General features: G+C 42.5%; 1 protein-coding gene across 3 annotated transcripts in view; it reads left to right on the forward strand.

The window, feature by feature from the left end:
• inpp5a (inositol polyphosphate-5-phosphatase A) overlaps positions 1–26,313 on the forward strand; it is a 153,703-nt gene that overhangs the window by 95,402 nt on the left and 31,988 nt on the right. For all 3 annotated transcript variants that reach the window (XM_026190029.2, XM_026190031.2, XM_080287730.1), the window contains 3 exons: positions 4,891–4,943; positions 5,750–5,869; positions 17,135–17,219. In XM_026190029.2, the coding sequence (XP_026045814.1) occupies positions 4,891–4,943; positions 5,750–5,869; positions 17,135–17,219 (258 nt within the window). The remainder of the gene's footprint in view (positions 1–4,890; positions 4,944–5,749; positions 5,870–17,134; positions 17,220–26,313) is intronic.

Consider the following 26,313-nt stretch of genomic DNA (forward strand, 5'->3'; position numbering starts at 1 on the left):
GAAAGGATGAAAATAGGCGGCAGGCTGTAGATCAATATCCGTATGAGTTTGTATTTGTTGTTTGGCACCGTGAGCGTGTCCATTAAAGCGCTGACTTTTCATACCCTTTTAGTGCCCCCTGTAGCACGCTGCGATACGGGGCTGCGATTACTTTCAAGTTCTGCCCTCGCTGAAAGTTAACTTGCTTCTCTCCTTATGATTTAAACGCCACGCGTGATTCATAGATGTGATGTGTACGTTAAGGAGATGAAGTCATTTAAACTGGCATTGCCTGTAAAACGCTCTGTGGCATTTATCACCAGACAAGACACCTGTGACACAGATGCTGTTCTCTGTGACAGGCGTGATCCATGAGACTGCAAGGAGCTCATAAACGAGGGGCTAATGCCGAAATGAGAGCCAAATTGAAGCTTTTTTCACTTTTTACATGTTTTTGGGACATAGATAGCAGTGCTTTGCGATCCTACAAATATTTGGTATCAATCCAATACCAAGTAAATACAGTGCAAGTGTTCCAGACACTGATACTTTTAACCTATAAAGGCAGCTTATGTAGGGAAGAGCAGCGTGTCATGATTCATGAGAAGAATCATCACCAGTTTGCGAAATTCTGAAGACATACTAATGACCAGTAAATCACTGCGATTTGTATTTTTTGCAATAATTAGTTAAAAGAACAAAATGTATCTTCCTGCATTTTTTAAATTTCAGTGTTTTTACTGCTGCATGTGGCGAAAGAGAGCAACTCCCTCTGTAGTTCTGGTGCAGCTTTATCAAAGCATACACACTCGTACACAATGTCTTCATGTACTGTCCTGTCATGTAAACCGGCCCTCTGCCATTGGATACCCCCCACCCCGCGCCGTATGATGGAATAAAGATAAATGTGACTGTCTACAGGGGCTCAAATCAATCAGCGTTTGTGTGTATTACTTATTACTCACAGTGCATTTCTGTCATGAGGCTTTTGTGTCACCCCCTCCGCTCTCTGTCCTGCACTCTTCTTTGCCCCGCCTTCTTTCTGAACATAACCCGACATAGTATTATTTACTGGGGGGGCTGAAGTATAAGAAAGGTCAAAAAAATCAAAGGGGACTGACCGGGAAGCAGTGGCAGGAGGGTGTTTTAGGTAGTACTGTGTGTGTGTGTGTGTGTGTGTGTGTGTGTGTGTGTGTGTGTGTGTGTGTGTGTGTGTGTGTGTGTGTGTGTGTGTGTGCTGACTGTGTCACATGTGACATTTTATATCAGCATATTTTTCCATGGTCGTAGTTTTGAGTGAATCCCACACTTTCTCTTCCACCCCCACTGTTTATTTTTTTTTCTGTTCGTGCGTTCGCACAAACAGTTTGTCTGTACTCTGCCGAGCATCCACAGATGTGACCCCCACCCCACCTCTCCCCACCCCACCGTCGTAGCCACCGTTCATCACTGTCACGGGCGGAGACGCCATCGTTGACCTGTGGAAGGTCGGCCAATGTCACCGCGAGCCTCGCGACCTTTTGCGGTCGCCCTTCGACTCCCACTATCAACCTCCCCTTCAGTGGCTACAGCAGCCATATCTGATATTTAATATTTTCACATGCGACCTGTTCTGCAAGCATGTCTTTAATAAAGGGGAAAAAAGAACTCTTAGTAAAACTCTTAAACTTTTAGGAAAAGCATTTTTGTGTTTGTGTGTGTGTGTGGAGGAGACAGGGAGGCGTGATGATGATGATGATGTCTCAGCACATGATTAAATGGGGGCCGGACAGCATCTGTGTCATCATCTCCGCTCCAATATCAGCTGTCGCAGCCAAAGCGTGATGTCATCATGTCAGCCCATAGGCCGAGCACCGTTTTCTTCTTCCGCGCTCTGATTGATTTTGTGAGATAATCACTTCACTCGGACTCCTGCTACAAAAAAATCACTCGTATTGTGTGAAATAAAGAGATGATGATTTTATTATTATTATTATTTTAAACTTTGCAGTGATGCTTTTAAAGCATGCACTCTGATAGTTGTCTATGTTCGCGCCCTCGTGCGCGTCGTGAGTGTGTTTATAAGCGAGCGATGGAGCAGGGGGTCAATCAGTCATATGTGGAGGAAATGGGGCAATCTGGGGCCGGGTGTCAAGAAAGTGATGGATTTTAATGCTGCGATTGTAGTTAATGGCTCTTTAAATTAAATCGAGATTAAACGTCTCTGGCGGCAGTCAGTGCTCGTACGGGTCCTGAGCAAGTCCACCCTCCACCCCCACCGCCACCGCCACCTCTCGCTCTTCATCTTGTCCCTACTCATCCTCTCATACTCTTAATACTTTCTTTCCTCAACTTTACATTGATAAACATTTGCAGCATGTTAATGGATTTAACGTGCAACAAACTAATGTGTTATTCAGAGTGCATTTTTGTGTGTGACTACATAAGCCTTATTGCTTCTGTTTGCTTCTGTTTATCTTTTTAATATAGTCATTAAGTTAAAAAATATAGGTATATTTTGAAGTGCGAGGCCAATCGGTTTTGCTACAGCATGATCATATCATATCTGTTTACATATGCTCCTCTCAAAGTCACAATTTCGGGGGACAGCAAGTTATAATTGGGTCCATACATCCTGCCAAGGCACTATGGATTAATTCAAGTATGCTAATGTAATTCAATTTGATACAGTTAATCTTATACTAATGCAGATTGAAGGATGTGAGGCGCAATCAAATACCTCTTAGGCTTTTAATTTGCATCTGAGCTTTTTAAATAAAATTAGTCAATTTGTAATTATGTGACCTGGCCCGTAATTAGTTTATTTATCACTGCAGTTAACTCCCCATTAGGGGTATCACACACAGAGAGAGAGAGGCAGGAAAAAAGAGAGAGGTTATGAGAAAGAGGCTTATTTATTCAGAATGAGAACACTCGCAACATCAATTTGTCTCTCATTTAATAACCAGCTTCATGGTGAATCATGTGCTGTTTGAAAAAGATCATGTGCTGTTTGATCATGTGCTGTTTGAGAAAGATGCAGCTGCACAGTGGATGTCTGCACTGCAGCTGTCACCTGGTGTCTCCCAGCATCTTTTTCCATAGAGCTACTCGCGCCACCGTTCTCTGGTCGTTCTCACTTAAAATGATGAATCTAGATAGAAACGTATGCTTCGTGTTACTTTCTGCCGCGATGTCTTCTTCACCGTTCGACCAAAAACTTCAGCTGGTTAGGATGGTCAAAATCCATTTTTCTGCTTCTTGTAAAAACTTCCTTGACCAGCTCACTCAATAAAAGCCTGTCAGGATCACTGAGTGTTCAGGCTGAGGTGAGCTAGGTTAAAACCCACCTCGCGCTGCCAGCTTCTTAAAGAGCTTTCCTAAATGTAGACGTTTCAACATTAACTGAGTGTAAAAACAGACTGATAGCATTTCACTTTCTTTCTTTTATGGCGTTGAATGTTTCAGGTTGACTGACCAAGTCCTCCATATTCATAAGAATGTTGATGTACAATATAAGTATGAATCTTCATGTGGTTGTTTTTTTGGTTAGTTTTAATAAAGCATGTTGAATCTTGTTTGCATTGAACATGCAGTGCTTTGATTTTAATTTTGTAGGCAGTGGATTCTGACTGAAGCCATTTATTCATATTTATTAGGGTTGGGGGGGGAAAAATATAGACAGAATAGTGTTGCAATATTTTCTGTTGCAATATTGTGTCGATAAGGGAACACCAAATATCGATATTTTATTACATAAATTAAAATACTTTGTAAAATACTGAACATTCTGAAATAATGTTAGCCGAGCAAACTTACATTAAAATGACTCAAACAAAAACCATCAAATGCTGAATTCTGGGAGCCAGAATTGTGATATAACATTAATATAACATAAAAGTTATAAATCAGTTTCTAACTTTTATGCAATGTGTTTTTGAGACTGTTCATTTCTTTCTAAGTGAGCAAACTCAAAAATTCAGGATTGAATCAAATCATAATTTCCTCCACTGTAATTGCCAACTTGACCCCATTCAATCACAGACTGATCTCAGACTGACTCCACCTTTAGTCCTAATGTTTTTCTGAAAATGATTGTTCAAATCTGGAAAAGGTTGCCAAGCAGGTATGAAATGGATTGACTGGTATACACAGGTGAAAGACAATGGCCATTTATTATTGGCTTAATTTAATGTTTTGGCTTGTCAAGCTCTTTTTTCCTGTTTTCTGAATTTTACTTATAACAAAGCATCAATTTGTTTTTATTTGAAAACTGATGATGGAAAACTTAAACACATAAAAAAAGGTATAACTATGGTAACAGTATAGTATATGGTCCCAGTTAAAATGATTCGGAGATCTGACTAAGATGCCTCTCGGGTGAGATGTTCTGGGCATGTCTACAAGGAGAAGGAAAGATCATATCTCTCGGCTGGCCTGGGAACGCCTTGCTGTTCTCGGGTGAGCTCGAGGGGGTGGCTCGGGAAAGGGAGGTGCTCAGGCTGTTGCCCCCAGTGACCCAGCCCCAGATTATTGGAAGAGGATGGATGGATGGATGGATGTTCCTAGTGAAATGTAGTGGAGTGTTTGCTACAATACACTTACGTTCCGCCACTGTTCATCCATTAACTCTGATGTTTAAATGTGTATTTATAGAGTCATTAACAGCCCGTTTCCATACAGTAACTTAGGCAGTTTAATTGCCTTAAAAGCTCACAATTCAGGAATTTTTTAATGAAATGTGTCTGTCTGTCCAAATTGAACTGCAGAGTTTCGAGCAGTGCTGAAAAATGCAAACCAGAAATTCTGCTCCCAGATGATGGACATTGCCACTTGACTGTGAAACATTTGACTCTATAGCTTTCATTTGTCTCGTGGTAAATCCTCGCCACTGTCAATTGTCATGCTAAATTGAGTCTCTCTGTTCTGCAGTGCAAGTGGTCCAGAAAGGGATTCATCAGAACTCGATGGGCCATGGCTGACTGGTGAGTTTTATTAATAGGTCCCCACAATGACACATCCCACCTCATCACTGTTCAACCTTGAATCATTACAAGTGTATCGCTGTGATTAGAGATGAATATCTAGCCACGTCAGTCACGTCTGACTTCACCCTGGAGCTGCAGGGAGTCTCTGTGAGGTTATCATAGACAGCGCACCCAGACGGAGAGAGCGACTCACATAGCCGAATCCTCTCCGGACAGCGCGCTGCAGAAGTAAGCAGGGATTCGATTAGACGTAATCACGTTACTCGAGCAGTTGCGTATGACAGATGACAAAAAACATTACATGCAATTGAACCTGTACGGGATGAATACCATCGCTGCTTCCAGCGTGCAGAGCTAGGGAATGGGGGGAGGAGTAGGTGGCTGAGGGGTGGAAGATGGGGATTGTAATCTAATAGAGGGATGACATGAGAACTAAAGAGCTGAAACGGTAAGCATTTAATAGGAGCGTGACGTTTGACAAGAGCGGCAAAGAGAGAGAGGCTGGTGAAGAATGGGAGATCAGATCGGACACAGTCAAAGCTACAGATGTATTCATTTGTTCAGGATGTCACTGCAGAATAAAGCCCGTGGGATAAGATCAATTCCTCTGAGTTGCCCTGCCAAGCCCCATGCTAACAAAAAAACCACCCAGATAGGATCTGCAGGGAGGTGTTCATCGCTGTCTTGTTTTTCTCTGAGAGAACAAAATGAAAGATGGCAGATTAGAGTTTGTGGCTGTATTCTTATGCATATGTGTGCTAGAAACATCAGTGATCGCTCACAATGTGACCTTTCTCCATCAGTGCCTTTGATCTGGTCAACATCCACCTTTTCCATGATGCTTCCAACCTTGTGGCCTGGGAGAAAAGCCCATCAGAGTACTCTGGGACCAGGCAGAAGGCACTGGCCTACGTTTTAGACAGGTACAGTAGATGTTGGTCACCAGCTTTTTTACTTTAGTCTTAGATCAAATTCTGCAGATATCAAGGTAGATTTACTCTATTTATAACCCAACATTTATGTTTCTGTAAAGCAGGAAGACGTATGATATCCACACATTTTTTAGATAATCTGCAAAACAAGTTCCTTCATTATACACGATGTTTACACTCTTTATCTGTAAAACTGAGACGGACTACAAAGATTTAAGAAATGTTTTTTTTAAACTAATAAAGTCTTTTTTTCCTGAACAACAGAAATTGCATATCTGCATTGAGGTAGCAGCTGATAGTCACAAATCCCATTTCTCTGTTGCATGGCAAAAACCTGTATTGATATTGTAATCAAGGCTTAGACTGAGCAAGAGAGGTGTGGAGAAGGTTTTTGGTGGGATTCAATCTTAGACCAGTGGGATTACATCTGTCTGTGGAAATAGGGCTTCTCACTATACGGTCTGTGAACTCCCAAGTCTCCTTTATCTGTTCTTTTTTTGTCCCTCACTCTAAATCTTTCTTCCTTTCCAGCATTTTCTGTTATTTTACTTTCGTTTTTGGTAGTGTAATCTTACACTTACCTCTGTCGTTTTTCTACCAGCAGAGAAAATGAAGCAAGCATTTGTCAGTACACCATTTGTGAACACTGCTTTGGTCCTGAGAAATAAATATATAAAATATACTGTGACATGTAATATCATCACTGGCATTACAACAAAAGTCCTGGCTAACTGAACAGAACTGAATATCCCCCCGACACACACATCAAGAGAAAATACCCTTTCCTGCATTTCCTCAAAAGACCACACGAGACTAATCTAGAAGGAGTCATTCTCCATAGACTGCTGTGTTAACTTTAAAGTGGATAAACATGCCTAATTTTTCACTTGATTAGAACTAATACAATGTACACACTGTACGCTGTATTAAGGCTTAAAGTTATGTATTATTAGGGGCACGGCTGCTTTGAGTGACAGGTGGTATCACCTCTGCTAATCTGAGTCATTGAACTGAATATTTTAGCTGTGTTTGCAGTCTTGGTGACTTTTGGAACATTTTTTGTTTAACTGTCCTTTTTGGTGACTGAATTTATATGATTATTTTACTCATTTGGAACTGATTAGCATGTCTGTGTGATGCTCTAATATAAACTACCCCTTTGCTAACCTATGCTGTTAGCATTAGGTTATAATTTAGCAATCTGCCCTGTTGTCAAAATGTAGTCACTGCAAAAAGTAAGATGGCAGCCGTCCATATCGCAGGATAATGCTAACTCACCGTGTCAAAATGAAAGTTAGCAAAGCAGTGGGTTACTCTGTCCATCTTTTAACTACAGACTATGTTGGCCAAACAGGATGTAGTACTTTTAGCTGCTGTCTTATTGCTCAGGACCTGCTGGGCAATAAGACAGAGGCACATCTGCAAACTTTCCATTTAACTGGGTTTCAGTTAAATTTAATGTCATTTTTCCTACTGCAGTTGTCTGTGACCGCCTGGCCTTTTGCTGGATGTTCATTTCTATTTCTATACTGGACATCGTATTATATAGCAGGCACATTGCCATGTCATTTATACAGTGGTGGCTCTAACACGAGCGAGGCTACGTTAGTTTAACGGTTTTAATTATTCTAGCTGGAGTTTTCATGGTCATGGTACGGGTTTCTACCCTCTGATCTAAGTGAAGTCCGCGTCTGTACAAACAGACCATGATTTCCATTCATAGGCTACGCTAATGTAATTTATGGGACATGCATTTGCAGCACTGTGGGATGATGGAGTGCACAGTGGTAGCCCTGCTCCGTACCTGGCCATGCTAACACAGAATAAAAGGCTAATACCCACCAGGCAGCAGGTGACCTCTCATTCAGCTTGCATAAGAATGCACGACACGCCTCCCCACCTCCTCCACTTTGGATAACTACATGCATAAATATATCGGTGGCATACATTACAAACAGGCTTTCTGATGGGCCTGAATTACGAGGCACTTAATAAATTCTTCTCTGCAAGGTCATATTTTACCTTTACTTCATTTTTGATTTGATGAAAGAATGTGCTGCCTTTAATGGACAGGGAAGTGGCAGTGTTTCAGCAGCTTTTGCAGTTTTTTATTACATCTTAACGCACCTGGATTTACCGACATAATCACGTTTCCAAAGCACCTCTGTTTCTGCTCTGTTGTGTTTGATAGTGTTTCCTCTACTTTCATTGTGCTATTTCCCCCCAGTTGATTTATTTTGAAAGGGCCTCCTGTAAACACACCTAAACAGCAGCGAGAGTCTTAGCTGGGTGGCTGAAGGGATTGAATAGAAACTGTGCTGGCGTGAGTGGCAGTTTCCACGCTCCCTCCTTCTAATTCCCCTTGTGTTGGAGGATGGTAACCTTGTTGTTACTTCTGGGCCATATCATTTAAAGGTTCTTCTTTCGGCAGGGGTGGGGATGAGGGGTGAGTGGTGTGAGGCAAGGTGGTGGTGGTGGTGATGAGGAGGTCGCTATATGTTCCAGCTCCCCTGGTATTCCTTGCTAGCGATACAGGGGTGGGATATTGATGTGGGGGGGCCATCGCGCCTCACTCACTCACTTTAGGGTGAAGCCTTCGGGCGCAGATCCGGAGCACCGGAGTGAGAAAAAGCTAGCAGTGCAGAGGGAAGGGAGGAGGAGCACAAAGGGTGCCTGGGCTCTGTAAAGGGCAGTGAATAATGGGTCGGTCCTTTCACAGAGGCTGCTAACCTTTTGGCAGCCACCAGCAAACTCCATTCTCCTCCGTCGATCTGGGAGGACAATGTGCCCGGGCCGGGCTTTGAATGAAGCGCTACCACCAACAGTGTTCCCATTCAGTGGCTGGTTGGGAACCATCTTTTTGGCTATTGTCCTAACTCTGACTCCTACCCCCAGAAGCGGAGCAGGAAAAGGAACGGGGAATATCTAAAGCCAGAGTTCCCCCTCCCTCTCTCTTCTCTCTCCTCTCTGGGCTCTAATCTCTCATTGCGGGATGGGATAAGATTGGGGAGGGTTGGAGCTGCTGAACACACCACCAGCTGAGATCCTCACAGCAGTCTACACTGGAGCCTGCACGCACGGCAGCGCTGCGGGGACAGAGCTCTGCTGCCGAGCATCAAACTTCAGCCTGCACCTTATCTGGAGCTCATGCCTAATAATGCAGCTTACAGCCCATTGAGAACACATCTGATAAGCCTTTTCCTCTGTGGCCCTTTTAACTGCTAAATAGTGTTTATCTCCAAAGTGCTTCAAGGCCTCGGGGGAACAATGCTGAGAAGGAACAACGTTTAGCCAGCCAGACCTCACTATTGAGTCACATCAGAAAGAAAAAAAGGGGAAAAAAAGCACAGTTCCATAGCCTGGGCTGATGTGAGGGCCGCTTCCATGGGAGAACAGCAAAGGCTCTGCTTGAAACGTACCCTCGCTCCCTTTCCTGCCCTTTGAAAGTGCCCATGTGTGTTCCAAGCTGCATGAAGTGACACTCGGGTACGCTTGATGTGGAAAGTTCATTGTTTCCCATTTATGTTATGGTTGAGTTGTTTGTGTGCGCACAAGCAGTTTTTTAAAGAGTAGTTTAACTGGGCATTTTCATAATGTTAAATGAACTCCCATTAGCTGCTAGATTGTACAGATATCAGCTTATTAGCATTTTCCTTCCAAAGACAGGCTGATGTAATGACAGGAACTTCTCTAGAGGGTGGAAATCTTTTCTGCTAAATGACCAATGTGAAATGATAGCATGAGATAAAACCAACAGGTTTTTTTTCCATTGCAGTTAAAAAAAAACCCTCCTTTGTGTATTGGAGTTTGTTTCTGTTTCCAAGCCCCATTCAGAGTGGCTGGTCCGGTTCAGGGGAGAACAGTTTTACATTACAACTGTGAAATCCAGGCATAAAGGCTTGCTTTGTGGTGCCCTATTATTTCCACACAAATATAGTCCATTGTCAGAGTGCTGAAGTTAATTTGATCAACATTGGGGACATTTAACTGTTTTGTTCGCTGAAAAGACTTGTTTCATGCTCATTTTCGGGCCATTCAAAAGCAATGATTGGCAGAAAAATAATGTTGCCGTTAACAATTCAAAGCAATTAGTTTCCCATGGGGAGGCAGTGGGCCGCACTGGCCACCACACAGCGATGCTTTGTCATTTTATGGAGGGTCATCAGTCAACTGTCAGCGCGACTCAAAAAGCCCTCCAATCTAAATGTTTCCCTTTAGGCTTTTCCCAGAACAACGGTCTGAAAGAGCAGAGAAAGGCCGGCTAGTTTCCAGCCAATAGACATGTTGAGCTGCAAGAGGGAGGACTGGATAATTGCAGGGGGGATCCTCCTTAAAGCCAGAATGAATTTATTAAAGAGAGTGGTTGGTGTGTGTGCGTGCGTGTGTGTGTTGTCATGCTGATCATGGTTTCCAGTACAACTCCTGTGTCATAAACATGTGTAGTACAATTAATTTTTTTTCTACTGAGTCTACATGTGATCTATAATGACTTTTCCCACTGATTGTGTTTGTTTATAGACCTGAGTGTGTAGTGCCACTGTGTGACTCTGTGCTGCCTTCTCACCCTGGGAGGCCTGCAGGAGCAGAGGTTAATCTTCTCCACTGTCTCTCTGCTCACAGTGGACCTGTTTTTCTCTCTCCCATATACTCACTCACTCACTCACTCACTCACTCACTCACTCACTGACTATGCACTTCTAGTTTACCATAACAATAACTACCTTAACCTACACCTAACTTTACCTGTACCTTTACTCAATGTGTTATTTGTCCTTTTCAGGCTAACAGTATCCATAATGTGGAATTCCCTAACACATCGGAATTTGCTGATTTGCTGCTTCTCTGTTATTTGTAGACACATGGTCATTTTAACCTGTCTTCAGCCCTCCCTCCCTCCTCGGCATTATGTTTTGCATTATATTCTGTAGTAGTCTTGGGTTTTCTGTAGAAAAGTATAGTCACAAAGTAAAGTTTGATTAGATTTCTGATTTGGGTGAAATATTCACCAATGCAATATAAATCAAAAAGATGTGGCCTGTCTAAAAATAGACCCAAATAACTATGTAGTAATGCACAACTATATATGCAAGGTTTAACATCGCCATTTTGCTCGTATTTGACCATATTTGGGATGGCGCGGAAAGTTATCAGCTCATTGGGTTTGCAGAGTGCATCCATGAACTTGCTTGTGCACATCACACAGCATCACAACGGGATGTTCAAACAAATTTTAAAGTAAGCTTTTGGGGTCCAGGTAGTTTTCCAGTCCGCATAAACTTTACATAAACTTTTCTTGCCCACTCCTGGCTATATCTCAGAAGTTCGCTGTCTTCTGTACTTCAGGATGTCTTGACGCTGTTGACTTGAACAGACCTATTCCCTAACTTCTGTGTGACCGCTGAAACACCCTTTCACCCCCTTTCACCCCCTCAGCACCTTATCTTTCCTGCATGGTGTTCTTGTTGGGGTGGTAGTTACTAAGGAGATGGGCTGCTAACAAGGGAACGAGGGTAAGGCTGTCCTGAGGTGTCAAAGGTCCTGTCACGGGTCACTCTTGGCTTATTCAGAAAGACGTCACCAGCAGATTCTTCACAATGTTAACATTCTCTCAATTTCTCAACATTTACTTACAATGGATGACGGTGCTCGGCCTGGCTATTGTGTGCAAAGTTGAATCTGACTGGCCAACTTATGGTAAGTCACCTTGTCAATATAATCATGACATGGCCCCCACTTGCACCCTCATAATCTCATATTGGGTGTCCGTTATGGCTGAGTTTAGCTGTCAATCACCGTGTGTAATCTGGAGTCAGTGAAACTGAGGCTGGTGTAAAGGAGAAACAATCCAATGTAGGTAAGCTTTTCATCGGGTATCATGGTGTGTGTGTGTGCTGTTTGTGAGATTGAGCTTCTGATAGAGTCTTTCATGCAGGAATGCTTTCAGTCTTGAGCACATGTTTTTTTGTATTTTTTTCCTGATACCATGGTTTTTGTGAGAGTTAGACGCAGAGAAAAAGTCTAGCGGTGGCTTTGTGCTGGCGGTTTAAGGAGCCTGGGAGCAGAGTCTGGGGCCATGTTGTAAATTAGCGTTTGACCCCGGCCTTTGTGTAGCCCCAAGGAAGGCCTGATGAAGGCCCCAGCCCAAACCTCAGCGAGAACGGGCCGTGTGAAGAGGCTCTTTCAGGGGTGTCACTGCGCGATGAATTGGCCAGGAGAAAGCATGTTTATAGACTGTGTAAAGGAGTGTGTCTTTGTGGGAGAATGTCACCGACACTGTTACAGTTTGTCTGAATGAACTGTGATGACGAGACTAATGGGGCCCCCCACCCAGGGTGAGGGTCAGTCAGATCCCCATCCAGCCTCCACCCCACCCCCAAAAGTCCAGGACCCCCCACCCTCAGGACCCTTTCACGCCCAGTAGCTGTAGCTAATGTTGCAATTCTTGGTCCGTCCCCACAAAGGCCAAGAAAAAAGTCAACTTTCACACCACTGAGTCACCATGAGTGCTTTAGGAAATGATCGTGTAAACAGAGTGTTACCTTCTGACCTGTGGCTGATACCTTGGAGCAGCAGACAAAACAGCCCGGCCGCGGGTATTAGACATGGCTGTTAGTGGGAGAAAGACCTCAAGCTCTGGAGAAACACACATTTCCTCCTCTCTCAGTTTAGCCACTCTTTCTTAAGGGTGACTGCCTCACTTTTAACCTCATCTTTCCTGTTCATCACTTAATCTGTTCTTTATTTCTTTATCTTTTTTAACATGTCATTGCCTGATTGGTATATATCTGTTTGGATAGTGTTCGCTACTCACAAAAGCACATGCGGTAAATTCTCCATTAGGGCAAAGAATGTAGAAGTTCCCACGCCTATAAGCGCCGCATGACGTCTGTGTTCAGCCACTTTACTGCCCTCCGTTTTGGTCAACAGTATAAACTGACCACTAAGCCTGTTTGGATAGAGCTCAGTCTCTTAGCACCAGTGTGTGAGGTCATTAATGGCATCAATCCCAGTTTGGGTTTATTAAAGAGCTACTCCACACAAAGGATGTGCAACTTAAAAAACTGTGCTTAACAATCAAAGAAGAAGAAAAGAAGAAGAATGAAATCCAGGCAAATTAAAAAGTAATGCAGCCAGTGAGACTTTCATAGTGGTTTCGGGTAACTTCAGAACAGGAAATTCTAGGATTAGTCAGCTTTAAATGTTAAATATCAACTGCCTTTGGGGTCAATGAAATGCCAAATAGCTAGCTTCTGGCAAAAGACTGAGCAGCACTATCAGCAATCAGTAAAAGTATTAACATTTGTGCGTGTCATGAGGAGTCTATCTAACTGTCAAAATGTGCAGAGGCCATTGGTTTAAGTCTCTGAAATTAGTGCCTTTAAACTTATTGTTCGTGCCCAATTGTAGCACAGTTACAAAAAGATAGAGAAGAGCCCGACTGATATGTTGTTGAAGGTCAATATATTGACCAATAGTCATTTGGGCATTTACAACGGTTGATAAATAAAAACTGAAAAGTAAAGAAGATCTTCTCTCACCCCAACCGGTCGCAGCAGATGGCCCCGCCCCTCCCTGAGCCTGCTTCTGCCGGAGGTTTCTTCCTGTTAAAAGGGAGTTTTTCCTTCCCACTGTCGCCAAAGCGCTTGCTCATAGGGGGTCATATGATCGTTGGGTTTTTCTTTCTTTGTATTATTGTAGGGTCTACCTTACAATACAAAGCATCTTGAAGCGACTGTTGTTGTGATTTGGCGCTGTATAAATAAAACTGAATTGAATTGAAAATCTTGTGATCTTCCAGGGCAGAAAGGGAGAATACCTGGTGTTTGATCAGGGGCTGCTATAAAAGTGGTCGGGGGATCCCGTGTCCTTGCACTGATTGGATGTATTGGACAGATGGTGGTAGTGGAGCTTCCGTGATTGGTTACGCCAGAGGGTCTCCACATAATGAGACACAGAGAACACCTTTCAGTCATGTTATGAGTTCTAATGTTACAGAGTTTGTCCACCAGAGAAATGCCACAAACGCAACAACCAGCTGTCACTCACTTATCCTGAGTGACAGCTGGCGGCCGACTCCTGACACGCACTCGCAAATGTGATCATATCTCCCTAATCCTGGCACGTTTACACTGGTTACCAGTACATCGTAGAATCGACTTCAAGATTTTGTTAATTGTAAATCTCTGAATGGATTAGCTCCATCTTATCTCTCGGACCTTTTAACAAAAAATAATCCAAGTAGAGCCCTTAGGTCTGCAGATAAGTTGCTTCTGACTATCCCCAGAACTAGACGGAAAAACAGAGGTGACCGAGCTTTTGCAATCGCTGCACCCAAACTCTGGAACAGTCTACCCCTTCACATTAGGCCTTTGCCAGCACTCGACATTTTTAAAACCCAGTTGAAAACACTGACTAGAATGAATGACTAGTCTTTTATAGTAATTACTATGTATGTTTGCTATTTTATCTCTACTATATACAGCACTTTGGTTCAACCTGTATTTAAATGTGCATATAATATTTTTTTTTTTTTGATTTTGATATCCTCTGCACAGGCCGGCAGAGGATAAATGAGTAATCCACAACCTGTCGCGATAATAAAATAAGATTATTGTTAAACTGCGTTAGAGAGGTCGGCAGATATTTTAGATCACCAAATATCGGTATTGATATTGGTCTTATCAGTTGAGCTCGACATAAGATGTTACATAAACCTTTTATTGGTTTAACCTGCCCGTGCTTGCTTTAGAAAGTAAACTTTAGACATTAGGATAGAGAGCAGCAGTCAGTTATACTCAGAAAAATAATAGTTAGGTATAGTAAACATCAGTGACTTAGTGAAAACATGGAGGGTAGACATTTTGAGCAGTGTGCTTTTACACATTACACGTTAAAAGGACTGATCATTTTGGCTTATTTATGGGCACCATAACCTTATTTTGACACATAAATTAAAGGGTTTCGGGTGACTTACAGCCTTTCGAAGGTTACCTCTAGTGTTTTTTTTGGTTTATGTAAGCTATGTTTATTACTTTCAGTGCAGAGAACCTAAAAATGTTTGGAGAAATGTGCAGACAAACCATTGAGAAAATGTGGGCTCTGTATAGCCGGCAATTCACCAGCCAGCCTTGTTTAAAGAGATGCTGGTTATTCGGGCATCAGCTTAAAAGAAAATATATGCAGACCAAGTGCCATTTCCACTGCTCCACACTGCTGTGTGCAGTTTCTGCTTAATATAAGGGAATGTCAAACTGCATACTCTCTATTTAATATAATAGCTGTGTTCCCCCGCCTCCTTACTTCAGTCACCTTCGCCTCGCCACCACACAGAAAAGAAGTGGCTGTGCTTTACGACAGCCGGGCAGACCGAGACCCGGCGCTAAGAAAAGCCTTCTTCTCTCTTTACGGCCTCATAAATATATTGTTATCTGTGCCTGGGAAGTCCACGGTGAGATTTATCCGTGCGATTAGTGGGGATAGCGAGCCAAGCATCCTGAATCATTAATTACACAAGAGCTTTAATTTCCTATCTCTGCTCTGTAGAAGAGACACTTTTAAGTAGGTGATGAGGCGTAGGACTTAATTATATGTCGCTTAGGTGCATTATTTTTTTTTTAAGCACTGGGATGCTGGCGGTGTGGTGAAGTTCTGGAGATTTGGAAGCGGTCCACATCAGAGAGGATCTGCAAATCCATAGACTGTATATGCTTAAGGTTTAAAGAAGCAGGGTATTTAGTGCATTAAAACATCAGCCAGCAATAAACTCTGGTGGATTTTGAAGACCTTTAAAAGGCATCGGCAGAGCAATTTCACTTGGTCTAACTAAAACAGAACATGGCAGAATATGTAGGTGCATTAGCCCGCTGGGTACGGGACCAGCAGGTTTATTTGTCTTGAAACCTTCAGTGTAGGAAAACCATTTTTTATCAAATTTATATTAACAGGTACAAAAAAACACTGAGCAAAATGAGAAGAAAGATTAAAAGGAAGTTAAGTAGAATCTCTTAATTCATTCAGATTTTCATTTGTTGAGAATTCAATTATGGTAAATGGTAAATGGCCTGTATTTATATAGCGCTTTACTAGTCCCTAAGGACCCCAAAGCGCTTTACATATCCAGTTATCCACCCATTCACACACACATTCACACACTGGTGATGGCAAGCTACGTTGCGTTTTGAAACATAAAACACCAAAGTCTACATGATAGGGATTGTTTAAAAAGCACATAGAAATGAGATAAAACCCTTTCCACCGTGGCAAACAAATCCAAGCCGAGGTCCAGGCTTACAGGTGCCCACTTGCACTCACAGTACTACATATATCAGTGACAGAGACGTATAAGAAAATTCTGGCAAGCAAAAATCAGTGCCATAAATCACACAAGAATAAGTTATGTTGATGACGTAGCACATTTCTCTCTCTGTCTCACTGTCTGCAGTTTCTCCTTTCTGCCATCTTAACGTTTAATAAATTCATGCCTGGTTTTCCGCTTCAGCTACATGCACATTCTTTTAACTCTGTTATCAAATCAGCCTCGTGTGAAAAAACGAAGACCTCTGGTTTTATACGAGTCTGTCCCAGATGTGTGCATTATAAGAAAATGCTGCTCCGCTGTGCTTTTTGTGCCTTAGCACCAAATCAGAAAATGCGCTTTGGCTCTAAACCTCTCAGCGCTTAATAAGTTAACAGGGTTGAGTCTGGTTTACTCACACGTTGATTAGTTCAGCAAAGTGAATTTTCTTTGCCATCAAAGCAGATTGTCAAAGGAAACGGTCACACTTGATTCATTTAATTGTGGCGTCACCTGAGAATGACTGTTTTCAAGCTGAAAGCAGCGTTTACTCGAAGCCCTCGCATGTATCCAAAGGTGAACTGGACTTAGGTCATTTAATAGCAGCGTATCAGTCAGGAGTTGAAAATCCTGCAAATGGATCACTAGATATTTTTTAAAAGACAAATGCAGCAATTTCATAGAATTTTCTTCTTCATTCTCCTTCATACTAAAAATGAGGCTTCAGATAAAATGTTTCTACTGTTTTCTGCCTGCTGAGTGCTGCAAAAGTGCTGAAAGCTTGGATCAGATCACAAAAAATTTTAATTGAAGTGATCAGACCACCAGGGGGTGCTGAGGCCCTCATGAACTTAACAGCCTGAGTCAAAGGAACTGATAACCTTTGACACCTGATGGTGATGAATGTCAGATTTTTTCTATTATTTATGTTTTTGTGTGTGTGTGGTGTTAATGTTTTGCAGGATCACGGACCAGCGGTATGAGAAGCTGCCATTTTTTGTCTTCGGTGACTTTAACTTCAGGTTGGACTCTAAGAAAGTTATTGAGGTGAGTAGGGTTATCTGTATACATTATCTGGGCGTTATGGGGATGTAATGGCACAACAGAGAGCTAATGACACACTGTACACACGTGCGGTTACGTGCTATCAAATCCATAGTGATACAGCATCGTGCCATAAAGCCTTTGTGTGTGTGACTGTGTTTGTGAGGGTGACCGCAGTATAGTAAAAGTGGTTTTAGAGCCTCACTGTCTCTTTAGAGTTATGACTCATTAAACGCTTCACTGTGGCCGGCCCAGCTGTGTTTGCCGACCGAGCCTCGGAGTGCATTGTTATGTTATGGTGCCATTCACAGCTCTTTCTCCTCTCCCTTCCTCCCTGGCTCCTTCCCTCCCCTCTTTCTTCGTCCTCCTCCTCCTCCTCCTCCTTCCTTCTTTTGGTGCAAACGTAGCCATGGCTAAGGTCGTCGTTTAGTATTCTCCTTGGGGAGATGAGGAAATTATAGAAGACATTGCAGACAGCGTTGTGGTAACAGAGTAGGGGAGACACTTGTTAGCGGGTCTTCTCCCTCCTCTCCAGCACAATGGTCCACGAATCAGTGGGCCTGCTCAAGGTGTGAGCATTGTTCATTTCAACCCTATTCAGAGGAGAGGGAAGAGGAGGGGAGGCTTTCTGAATGGAGGGCTTGAATGCTTAAATGAGTTAGGAAGGACTTAACTTTGTGTGGCACAGAAAAAAACTTTTTTTTGTAGTTTAGCCATCCAGGCACTAGGTGGGGCAGTAAATCACCGCCTCTTCTGTGGCAGCCAGCTAAGTGGGATGGACATCACATGTTTTTACTCAGCGATCTATCGCGGGCATTGATTAATGGCCTCAAAGTTTATGCAGTACATTTGATTTTGGTGCTGTAATTGGATCACATTAAGCCGCTGGTCATGTGAGCATGCGTTGCTTTGGAGATAATAAATAAACGAACAGAATCCACAGCAGCAGATGTACAAACACACTGAGGCTATTCAGAAGTCAGCTTCTGCAATTACATGTCACCTGGCACACATTTAGGATGCCACATTGATTTTCTGTCAACGATGGGCTGTTTTAAATCTTATCATCTCTGCGGAAAAAAAGACAGTGTTCCAGGCATTCAGATATGAAGGGAAACTGTATTTTCAATGCCAGTACTGGCAGGGAATATGGCTGCATTAAGCTGAAAGGAAAGCATCCAATAAAGTCAGATGAGATGATTCAGAGTCTGTGTTTATCCTCTGCAGCTAATTATAGATAACTCTCTCCTCATGTTTCCTGTCTTGTCCAAGCTGCTCTGTGGTCGGTAAACTCTCCACCTCTCTGTGTCTGCATTGCTGTGAAATGCTGTTTGAGTGCAGTAAGGGGTCGTGACCCCTTTTCCAGGGATGTGTCAGGCTTGCATCGGTGTGTGCCCCATTTCTGCCCCCCTTTCCCCTCCATAGAACTCCTTTCTTATGCACCTTGGCCCCATTTACTTACACAGTCACATCCAATGCGAATACACACACACACACACACACACACACACACACACACACACACACACACACACACACACACACACACACACCAATTTGTTAGACCTAATGACTGATTGATTCGCCCTGTTCCCAATGGGAAGTTGGAGCACTAGGCCGGCGTATAAACTGCACCCAAACTCACCTTTCCTCCAGCTTAATGAGGGTTCCTCAAACAAGCCGAACATTTAATGGGGACCAAAAAAAGCTGATGATGTCATCTGACCGAAATGTGATCCGGTGATCAACCTGTCTGATTTAACGGCGACCTGCGTGTTAGCCGTAGAGAGGGCTGTGATGTCACCAATATAAACAAATGGGTTGCAACCTCTGCGCAGGGTGTAACTCACAGCCGGGAGGCCGTTTTAAGCCCTTTAATGACAATTAATGTCAACAGGACAATTAGTGCACATCTACTGAAGTGCTTAACTGTAGATGGGCTGCTAGCGGATCGATCGTCCATACTTATCCGAAGATTGATTCAGGCACAGGGAGGCTGGCGCTCTTTCTCCCTGTCTAAGAATCTCATTTTTTTGCTTTTCTCGCTCTTCGTTCTCTTTTTTTCAATCGATAGAAACAGGCTGGGGGAAAACAAAATAGCCAAACTGATGAATAGATACTTGTGTGTACTTTTGCTGTGTTAAGTGGATGAAATATTTGCAAAATTGAACTACTTGGCTTTTTGATTTGCTGTGCATTGGGGACAGCTCTCAAAACACCCAGAGGGCTCCCTAGGCCTCACTTTGAGAATCACTGGATCAGAAAATACTCTAGTACATTTCTCTACAGCTGCACGCTACACCACTCCTCTTCTTCTCTGTCTCTTGTCCATTGTGGGGGACTAGACTGTGGACAACATCTAGCCACTCCCATGTCACCCATCCTGCCTTGTGGGAGGGCAGATGGGACAGGGAGTATTTTAGGATGTATCCGTGTGTGCACAGAGAAGGAGGTGGGTTCGGAAGGCAGTGGGTTTGTCATTGTCACAGGGCAAATTCCAGGTGGCAAATTCCTGGCATGCTTGCGCGGCAGGATCAGTAACCAAAGGCCTGCGGCTGCCCCCCTCCTGCCCACCCTGGGCAACCCCATTAATTGTGTCCGACAGAGGGAATTGGTTTCAATTGACCCCCATTCAGCGGCCCTTTGACTCGCAGACAAAAGACACAGCCACGTGGAGACTAATGCTCAGGCTGAGCAGCATGGAGGTGGTCCATGCCCCGCCAACCTTCTCTCTCCTCTCCCATGGGTGTGATCATGATTTGGCTTGATCATGCTTTGCATCAGTGCTGATAAAACAAAGAAGTACAAAGGAGACGTTTTGAATCAGTCCATTTATATCCCTTATCAAGCGCTCATGTTCAAGGCACATTCAGGACATTCATGATAAGCGGTGTAAAGATAGAGCATGCTATTAAAACACGGCTGCATATCAATCTCTAACTTCCTTTAGGGAGTCTGAGTCTCATGTTTTTGAAGGAATGCCCTGAAACCTGTTAGACCAACGTTACCCCCAAAGGCTGTGTTTGGTCTTCTTCATTCACAATCGAGGCCAGATACTACCGCTCACTGCAGGTGACTGTTAGGCTTAAAATAAACCAAAAAAGTAAAATTCTGTGAGTGAAACAGGCTGTTAACAGTCCATTTAATTTATTTATTTTTTTCAAAGATGTTTCAATACTGACAGTCGGGTCTAACTGACCACCTTTGTAAATTTCAGTGCACCTTAGTATCCAGCGATAATCTTGACTGGCAAAAAGAATTTTGTGTAAGTTAGACAGAACAACTCATTTAATGATAAATTAAGCCAAAAAATTTTCAGTCGTTATTCAGTTAACAGCTTTGTTGCTAAAATGTTTAATTGAAACGATGCCGTAATTGCTCAGAGCCCAAGGGGACATGCCAGGAAACACCCTGATCTCCAGTGGTTGTTCAACCAGCAGTTAATGTTTATAATTAAATGTTAATTTGTTAAATACAGAAACGATTAATATTTAATAGGTGAGGATCTGGACTGAAATTTCCAGTTAAGGACTGAAATGGCGTAAGGATTCCCTGTATGCACATTGTTATTGTAAAATAGCAGTCATTGAAAGACAGCTAATATAAAGTCCCACACAAACCATTAGTCACTGTGTTTTAAGTAACGCTCAGGTGACAACAGTCAACCTGTACCTGTACACTTAATCTTATTATTGAAATCTGCTGCCATCCTTTCACCCTACAGCTGCTCCCAGGCTGGGCTCTCAGTTAAGAAGCCAGATCATATAACCTTTGTCGAACCGTGCACACCTACACTGAACATCTTTTTTTCTATGGTTCCACGCTTCAGTCAGAAGGTGGTAAAAGATGGCGTGTATTAAAGAGTATATGCGTGTCCCTCGAGGTGGCCCGTGGCTGTGAATCAACAGTGTCGATGACAGGCTCAGGGCTCTGTGCCTGGACTCCTAGTATATTTAAAATCCCTCCTAATTAAACTTAATAGAATGTAAATTTAATATCTGCAGAGATTGTGTGCTGCTGGCCAGCCCGCTCCAATTTAAGGATTGATAGAGGCCAGCGTGGAGGTTAATTGCTGACTTGATCTACTGTCCCCGTGACATGGTGCGGGGCTGTTTTAATTGGGCCTGATCTGCTGCTACATGGACAGATTTCATTAGACTAGCTGGCCTCTCATTGACTGGAGAGATACACTAAGAATAGCACCCCCTGTCTGCACCTGCAGGAAGTGGAGAGGGCTGGATTGGGCATCAATCTTCCTTCCTTTGTCCTGTGTCCTTTCTCTCGCTTGAGCAGCATGAAATTAAAGGTGGGGCCCTAGACTAGCCCCACTCCTAATGAATGCTGTAAAATGCCTAGTAATGACAGAGCAGCGTGATAGATCATTCATTTTTCACACAGTGCAATCACTCAGTGCACATGCTCGTGACTATGGGAGCAGAATTACAACCAAACATGTTTTTTTTGGACATCACTTTTCTCATGAATGTCATGTTTTCTTATTGAGCATGTGGGTGCAAGGACCTCAGTCATTTCCAATCTACAGCCACCTTATTTATTCCTTTTTGATAATGCAATATGAATATTACAGTGGTTGTTGTTCAGACAGTGGAAAGAAACAACGCGTATATTATCTGGAGTGTCTAACTAAAACCAGCAGCAGTTCATCAGATCCATTGTCCGGGCTGCTGAACCTAACCCTGGTAAATAATTTGCGCTAGTAAAGGCTAAACAATTTTTCCCTTTTTAGCCTGACTTTGACTAGCATGTGTGTATCAGGCCAGCTATAAATCAAAAGGCAGCCAGTGTAATTAAGTGTACACTACATTAGTCAGGCTAATTAATTTTGGGGGCCATCCATCCATTAACCAGCGGGCCAGCACTGATTGGGCCTCTGTTCTGTGGAACCCCCGACACTGGGGACTGCGACCTTCCTTGGCTGCCCTCATCTTTCCAGATACACTCATGCATTGATACCCAGAGACACAGATGTATACACAGTCATATATGTACCAAGTCTTTTGGAATTTGCCTAAAAATCTTCCTGCACCTAGAAGGGCACTTAGAGAGCACATTTTGAGCCAAGGCCATTACCCCGTCTTGCAATTTTAAAGAGCAGCCCAGCGCTGAAATTTAATGGCTCTTTTTTTCCACCTCTCTATAGTGTTTAATCAAATTCAGACTGGATGTTTTCGCAACTCTAGCTGATAAACAGTTGGATGCCAAAATGAGCACGACACAGATCACATACCTTTGCCTTTGCTCGTGTGGAGGAATGACCGCTTTCAGAATTCTCGAGGACGGCGTTGCTAGCAAGAGGAGGCATTGGAGTGCTGTGTTTGACTATTTTATTGCTAGGCCAGATTGTATTGACAAATCCCTTCCAATGGTCGTGGTAATCTACTAAATCAATACACTTTTTCCATGAAAGACTACCCACCTGACATTGTCTTAATTGTCCTGATGCAGTAAACCTCATTCATTTACTGCACCGTGCAAGTCAAAATAGAGTTATTAGCACCTACTGTTTGACCTACGCCTGTTTATGGCCCCAGTGGTTAGACATTAGGGGTGGGGGAAAAAATCGATACTGTGTAGTATCGTGATATTTTGTTTGCTAATAATGTATCGATACAGGGACAGCAGAAATCGATATTTTGTTACAAAAAAAAGTTTTTGTGGACTCTGACTTCAGAGCATGTTGATCCTTTTTCTGAGCAAGAATCCTGACATTCCTTCACTGTCCAAATGTGTTTAACTTTTTTTTTGGCAGCAATAAACATGACAGTTTACTTATTTATTTTAATTTAAGACATGTTTTATTTTAATTAAGTTTAAAACTTGTAAAATGTAAAATTATATTTTGTTTTAATTTACTTTCAAATTCTTCAGTTGCTGAATGGGCTTCATAGTTTTCAGAAACTGCTTAGTTCAGAATAGCTATAATTGTACCAGATGGTTGCATTCAGTTAAGTTGGACTAGACTGTAATACAAACTGTTCAGTTTGTCAACAATAAAACTGACTGAAATGAGAGAAAGTCTGAGTGTGAGACTTTGATATTAGATATGAATATTGATAAAGTTTACCTTTATGTACAGAATCTGAATATCGCAAAATATTTTTAAAAATTGCAATAATATCGTATCGTGCGTTAAGTATTGTGATAATAATGTATCGTGGGATGTATGGTGATTCCCACCCCTATTAGACATGTGGAGATATTTCCTTACAATACAATAACGGCATATTATCTGGCTTAGAAGAGTCCAATCTATCACAATGAGTGCCCATTATATCACTGATAACCCATCTGGATATAGAGGGAGACTATTCCCTCTAGACAACAGAGCCTGTTCTCTCTCCCTCTTCTCTCTGTTTGCTTTTGATGCTAATGAATACAGCGGCGAAGACACGGAGGAGAAAAAACGAGTTCAGCTACGAGGGCGCAAACTTGAGAGATGCAGCTTTGATGGCAACGCTGTCCATATAATTAAAACCCTGGCAAATGAAGAACAAGCAGTGGCTTCTGTTGGTCCTGCTCATTAACAACAGGCCGTTTGAGCCTGGCGCCAGCCATTGTGTACTTGGGGGAAGGTGGGGAGGGGCGCTGTCACTGGCAGCTGGGAACGCCATGCCAACAACGGTGGGATGGCGTGACAAACCGAGCCAAGGATGAGCGCAGAGCCTGGCACCAACGGGGCCCGGGATGGGACGCCGTCTTGCTGGCCCCTGGGGTTGGTCTCGGTCAGGGCTGTAACCTGAGTTACCCCACAGCCCCGCACTACTGCTGTCTTCTCCAGCTGGAGCCACTGTTTAGATGTCTCTTTTTTTTGTACTTCAAACCTATTCTATTAAGCAGCTGAGTGACAGATTCATCGGCAGTATATTTGAGTTATGAGTTTTCCCCCCCTTGAGTTGACCATTACTCAGTTAATCTGTTGATTACATTCTCTTTAACTGACTTAATGTCTATTTTTTAAGATGTAAAAAAAGGAGGAACTTACATCTTTTAATTGGTTAATACTAGGGATTCTACATATCGGTATCGGTCCGATACTGACCTAAATTACTGGATTGGATATCAGAGAGAAATAAAAAATGTAATCCGATCCATTAAATATTACAAAAGTACCTCACAAAACTTGCGACATGGCGTAACCCAGCTCATGACCTTAGCACTTCGGAGCAGTATGCGTCACGTCATAGAGCGGCTGTGGCGACCTCTCGGCGGTCTGGTTGAGCATTTGGAGCCTCGCTACCAAACCGGCATTTCATCTCCGAGAGAGCTATCCCAGAGAAGTAAAGCATATATGTAAGTTCATCTCTGAATGTTTGTAAAGCATTCCCACGTTAAGCTTAACAACCGATATAATGAGCGACTGCCTCTTCTCTCCCCCTCCCTCTCCTGTTGCTACTTCAAATTGAAACTGATCAATGATCAGCTGATCGGCTTTTCTGTCGCGAGTCCCGTCTCTCTTGTTTGTTTATCACCCACTTTGCGCCAGAAAGAGGAAACCAGGCTGAACAACAGCAGCACGTTTAAGCTTGATAAGCTGTTGTTAGAATTTATTTAGCTGGTAACTGTGCAGGGGCGGATCTAGCAAAGTTTTGCCAGGGAAAGGGGGGATACAAAGAAATACTTTTCTTTCTTATTCTCCAGCTTTTAATAAATAATTATCTGAATCTTACAACCAAAGTTTTCATCTGATGTAAAATATATAGAAGTCCATTACTGTATATAGAAACTGTTAAGTCTAATATACCCTAGTAAGCTATACTACTTTTTCCTTTGGGAAGGTACCATCTGTGCAGTCTGCAATTCTGTTGAAGAAAGATGTTGAATCTATTTCATTATTGTTGAAAAATAATTGATTCCTGTGCATTTGTTTTACACGTGCATTAAATTAAAGTCGATTATGTCGATTAAGCATCACGAGGCAAAGGGTGGGGGGTGGTTTCCTATTTTTTTTGCTGGGAGTTGGCAACCCTATTAGCTGGGTTGTTTAATATTTCCACTAAGTTCTCTTTAAAATAGCAGAATAGGGAGGATGGTGCAGGTTTATGTCTATTAGATTGATCAGTGTTGCTGATCTGTGAAATATTTTGGGTGTATTTTTTGCATACAGGTATAACAGAATAGCTTTAGTGTTTTGGTTTTTAAAACTTGAGTATGAACTTATACAAAATTCAGCAAGATATTTAATAAAAAACTGTTTTATTGATTATATATATATGGGATTCATATCGGTATCAGCAGAGATCCAAATTTATGATATCGGTATCGGACATAAAAAAGTGTTATCGTGCCATCTCTAGTTAATACTCAGCTAATCAACAAATGAAAATCGCGCCGTAAGGTGATGCACCTTTGAAGATTCCTTTAAAGGTTCTAGAGAGATGGCTCTTTACTATTGGTTCATATCATGCCACAGTGTAACACCCACAGTGCACCTGATAAGTTTTATACAAACAATATAGATACTATAAATTGATTTAGTGATCAATCAGGTCTGTCTGTGAATACCAGTGGACTCAATGCATGACTTAAAAACATTTAATCCATTGTTTTGTCTAAGCAACATAAGAGCTCTATAAATCATGAATAATCAACTTTGGCTTCCACCACAGTCTTTCTTTATGTTTTGCTTTATTGATGGTTTGTCTCATCTTCTGTTAGTCAGTATGGACACCCGGCTTTGAAAAATAACCCAGGGAGGAACGACAACAGCTAACAGTGATGCTGTTATTTAGTCCAGATGAAATGTGGCATAAACTGTGAAGGATAGGGATCTCTTTGTGCCTGGTACATAGTGTCCGACTTGTATGATGTCAGTCTATTTTTGACTAATGCAGTCCTCAGCGTTTGTAAAACAGAGCACAATAATAGTTTTTTCTCTGTCCCTCTGAAGGATTGAGTGGCACATGTCATCGCTGCGGGCTGTGCACAAACATGCACACATGCAGCATTTGAATCATAACGCATATAAGCACAAGAAGCAGTCTTTATGAGAATAGCGGCACGTCGCAAGTCAGACATGATTCCTTTTTCAAATCAGGGAACTATTTAACTCGTGGCGTTTGCGAGCTTGGGCTCATTC

This window comes from Astatotilapia calliptera, chromosome 13, assembly GCF_964374335.1.
Source record: "Astatotilapia calliptera chromosome 13, fAstCal68.1, whole genome shotgun sequence".
NCBI lineage: Eukaryota > Metazoa > Chordata > Actinopteri > Cichliformes > Cichlidae > Astatotilapia > Astatotilapia calliptera.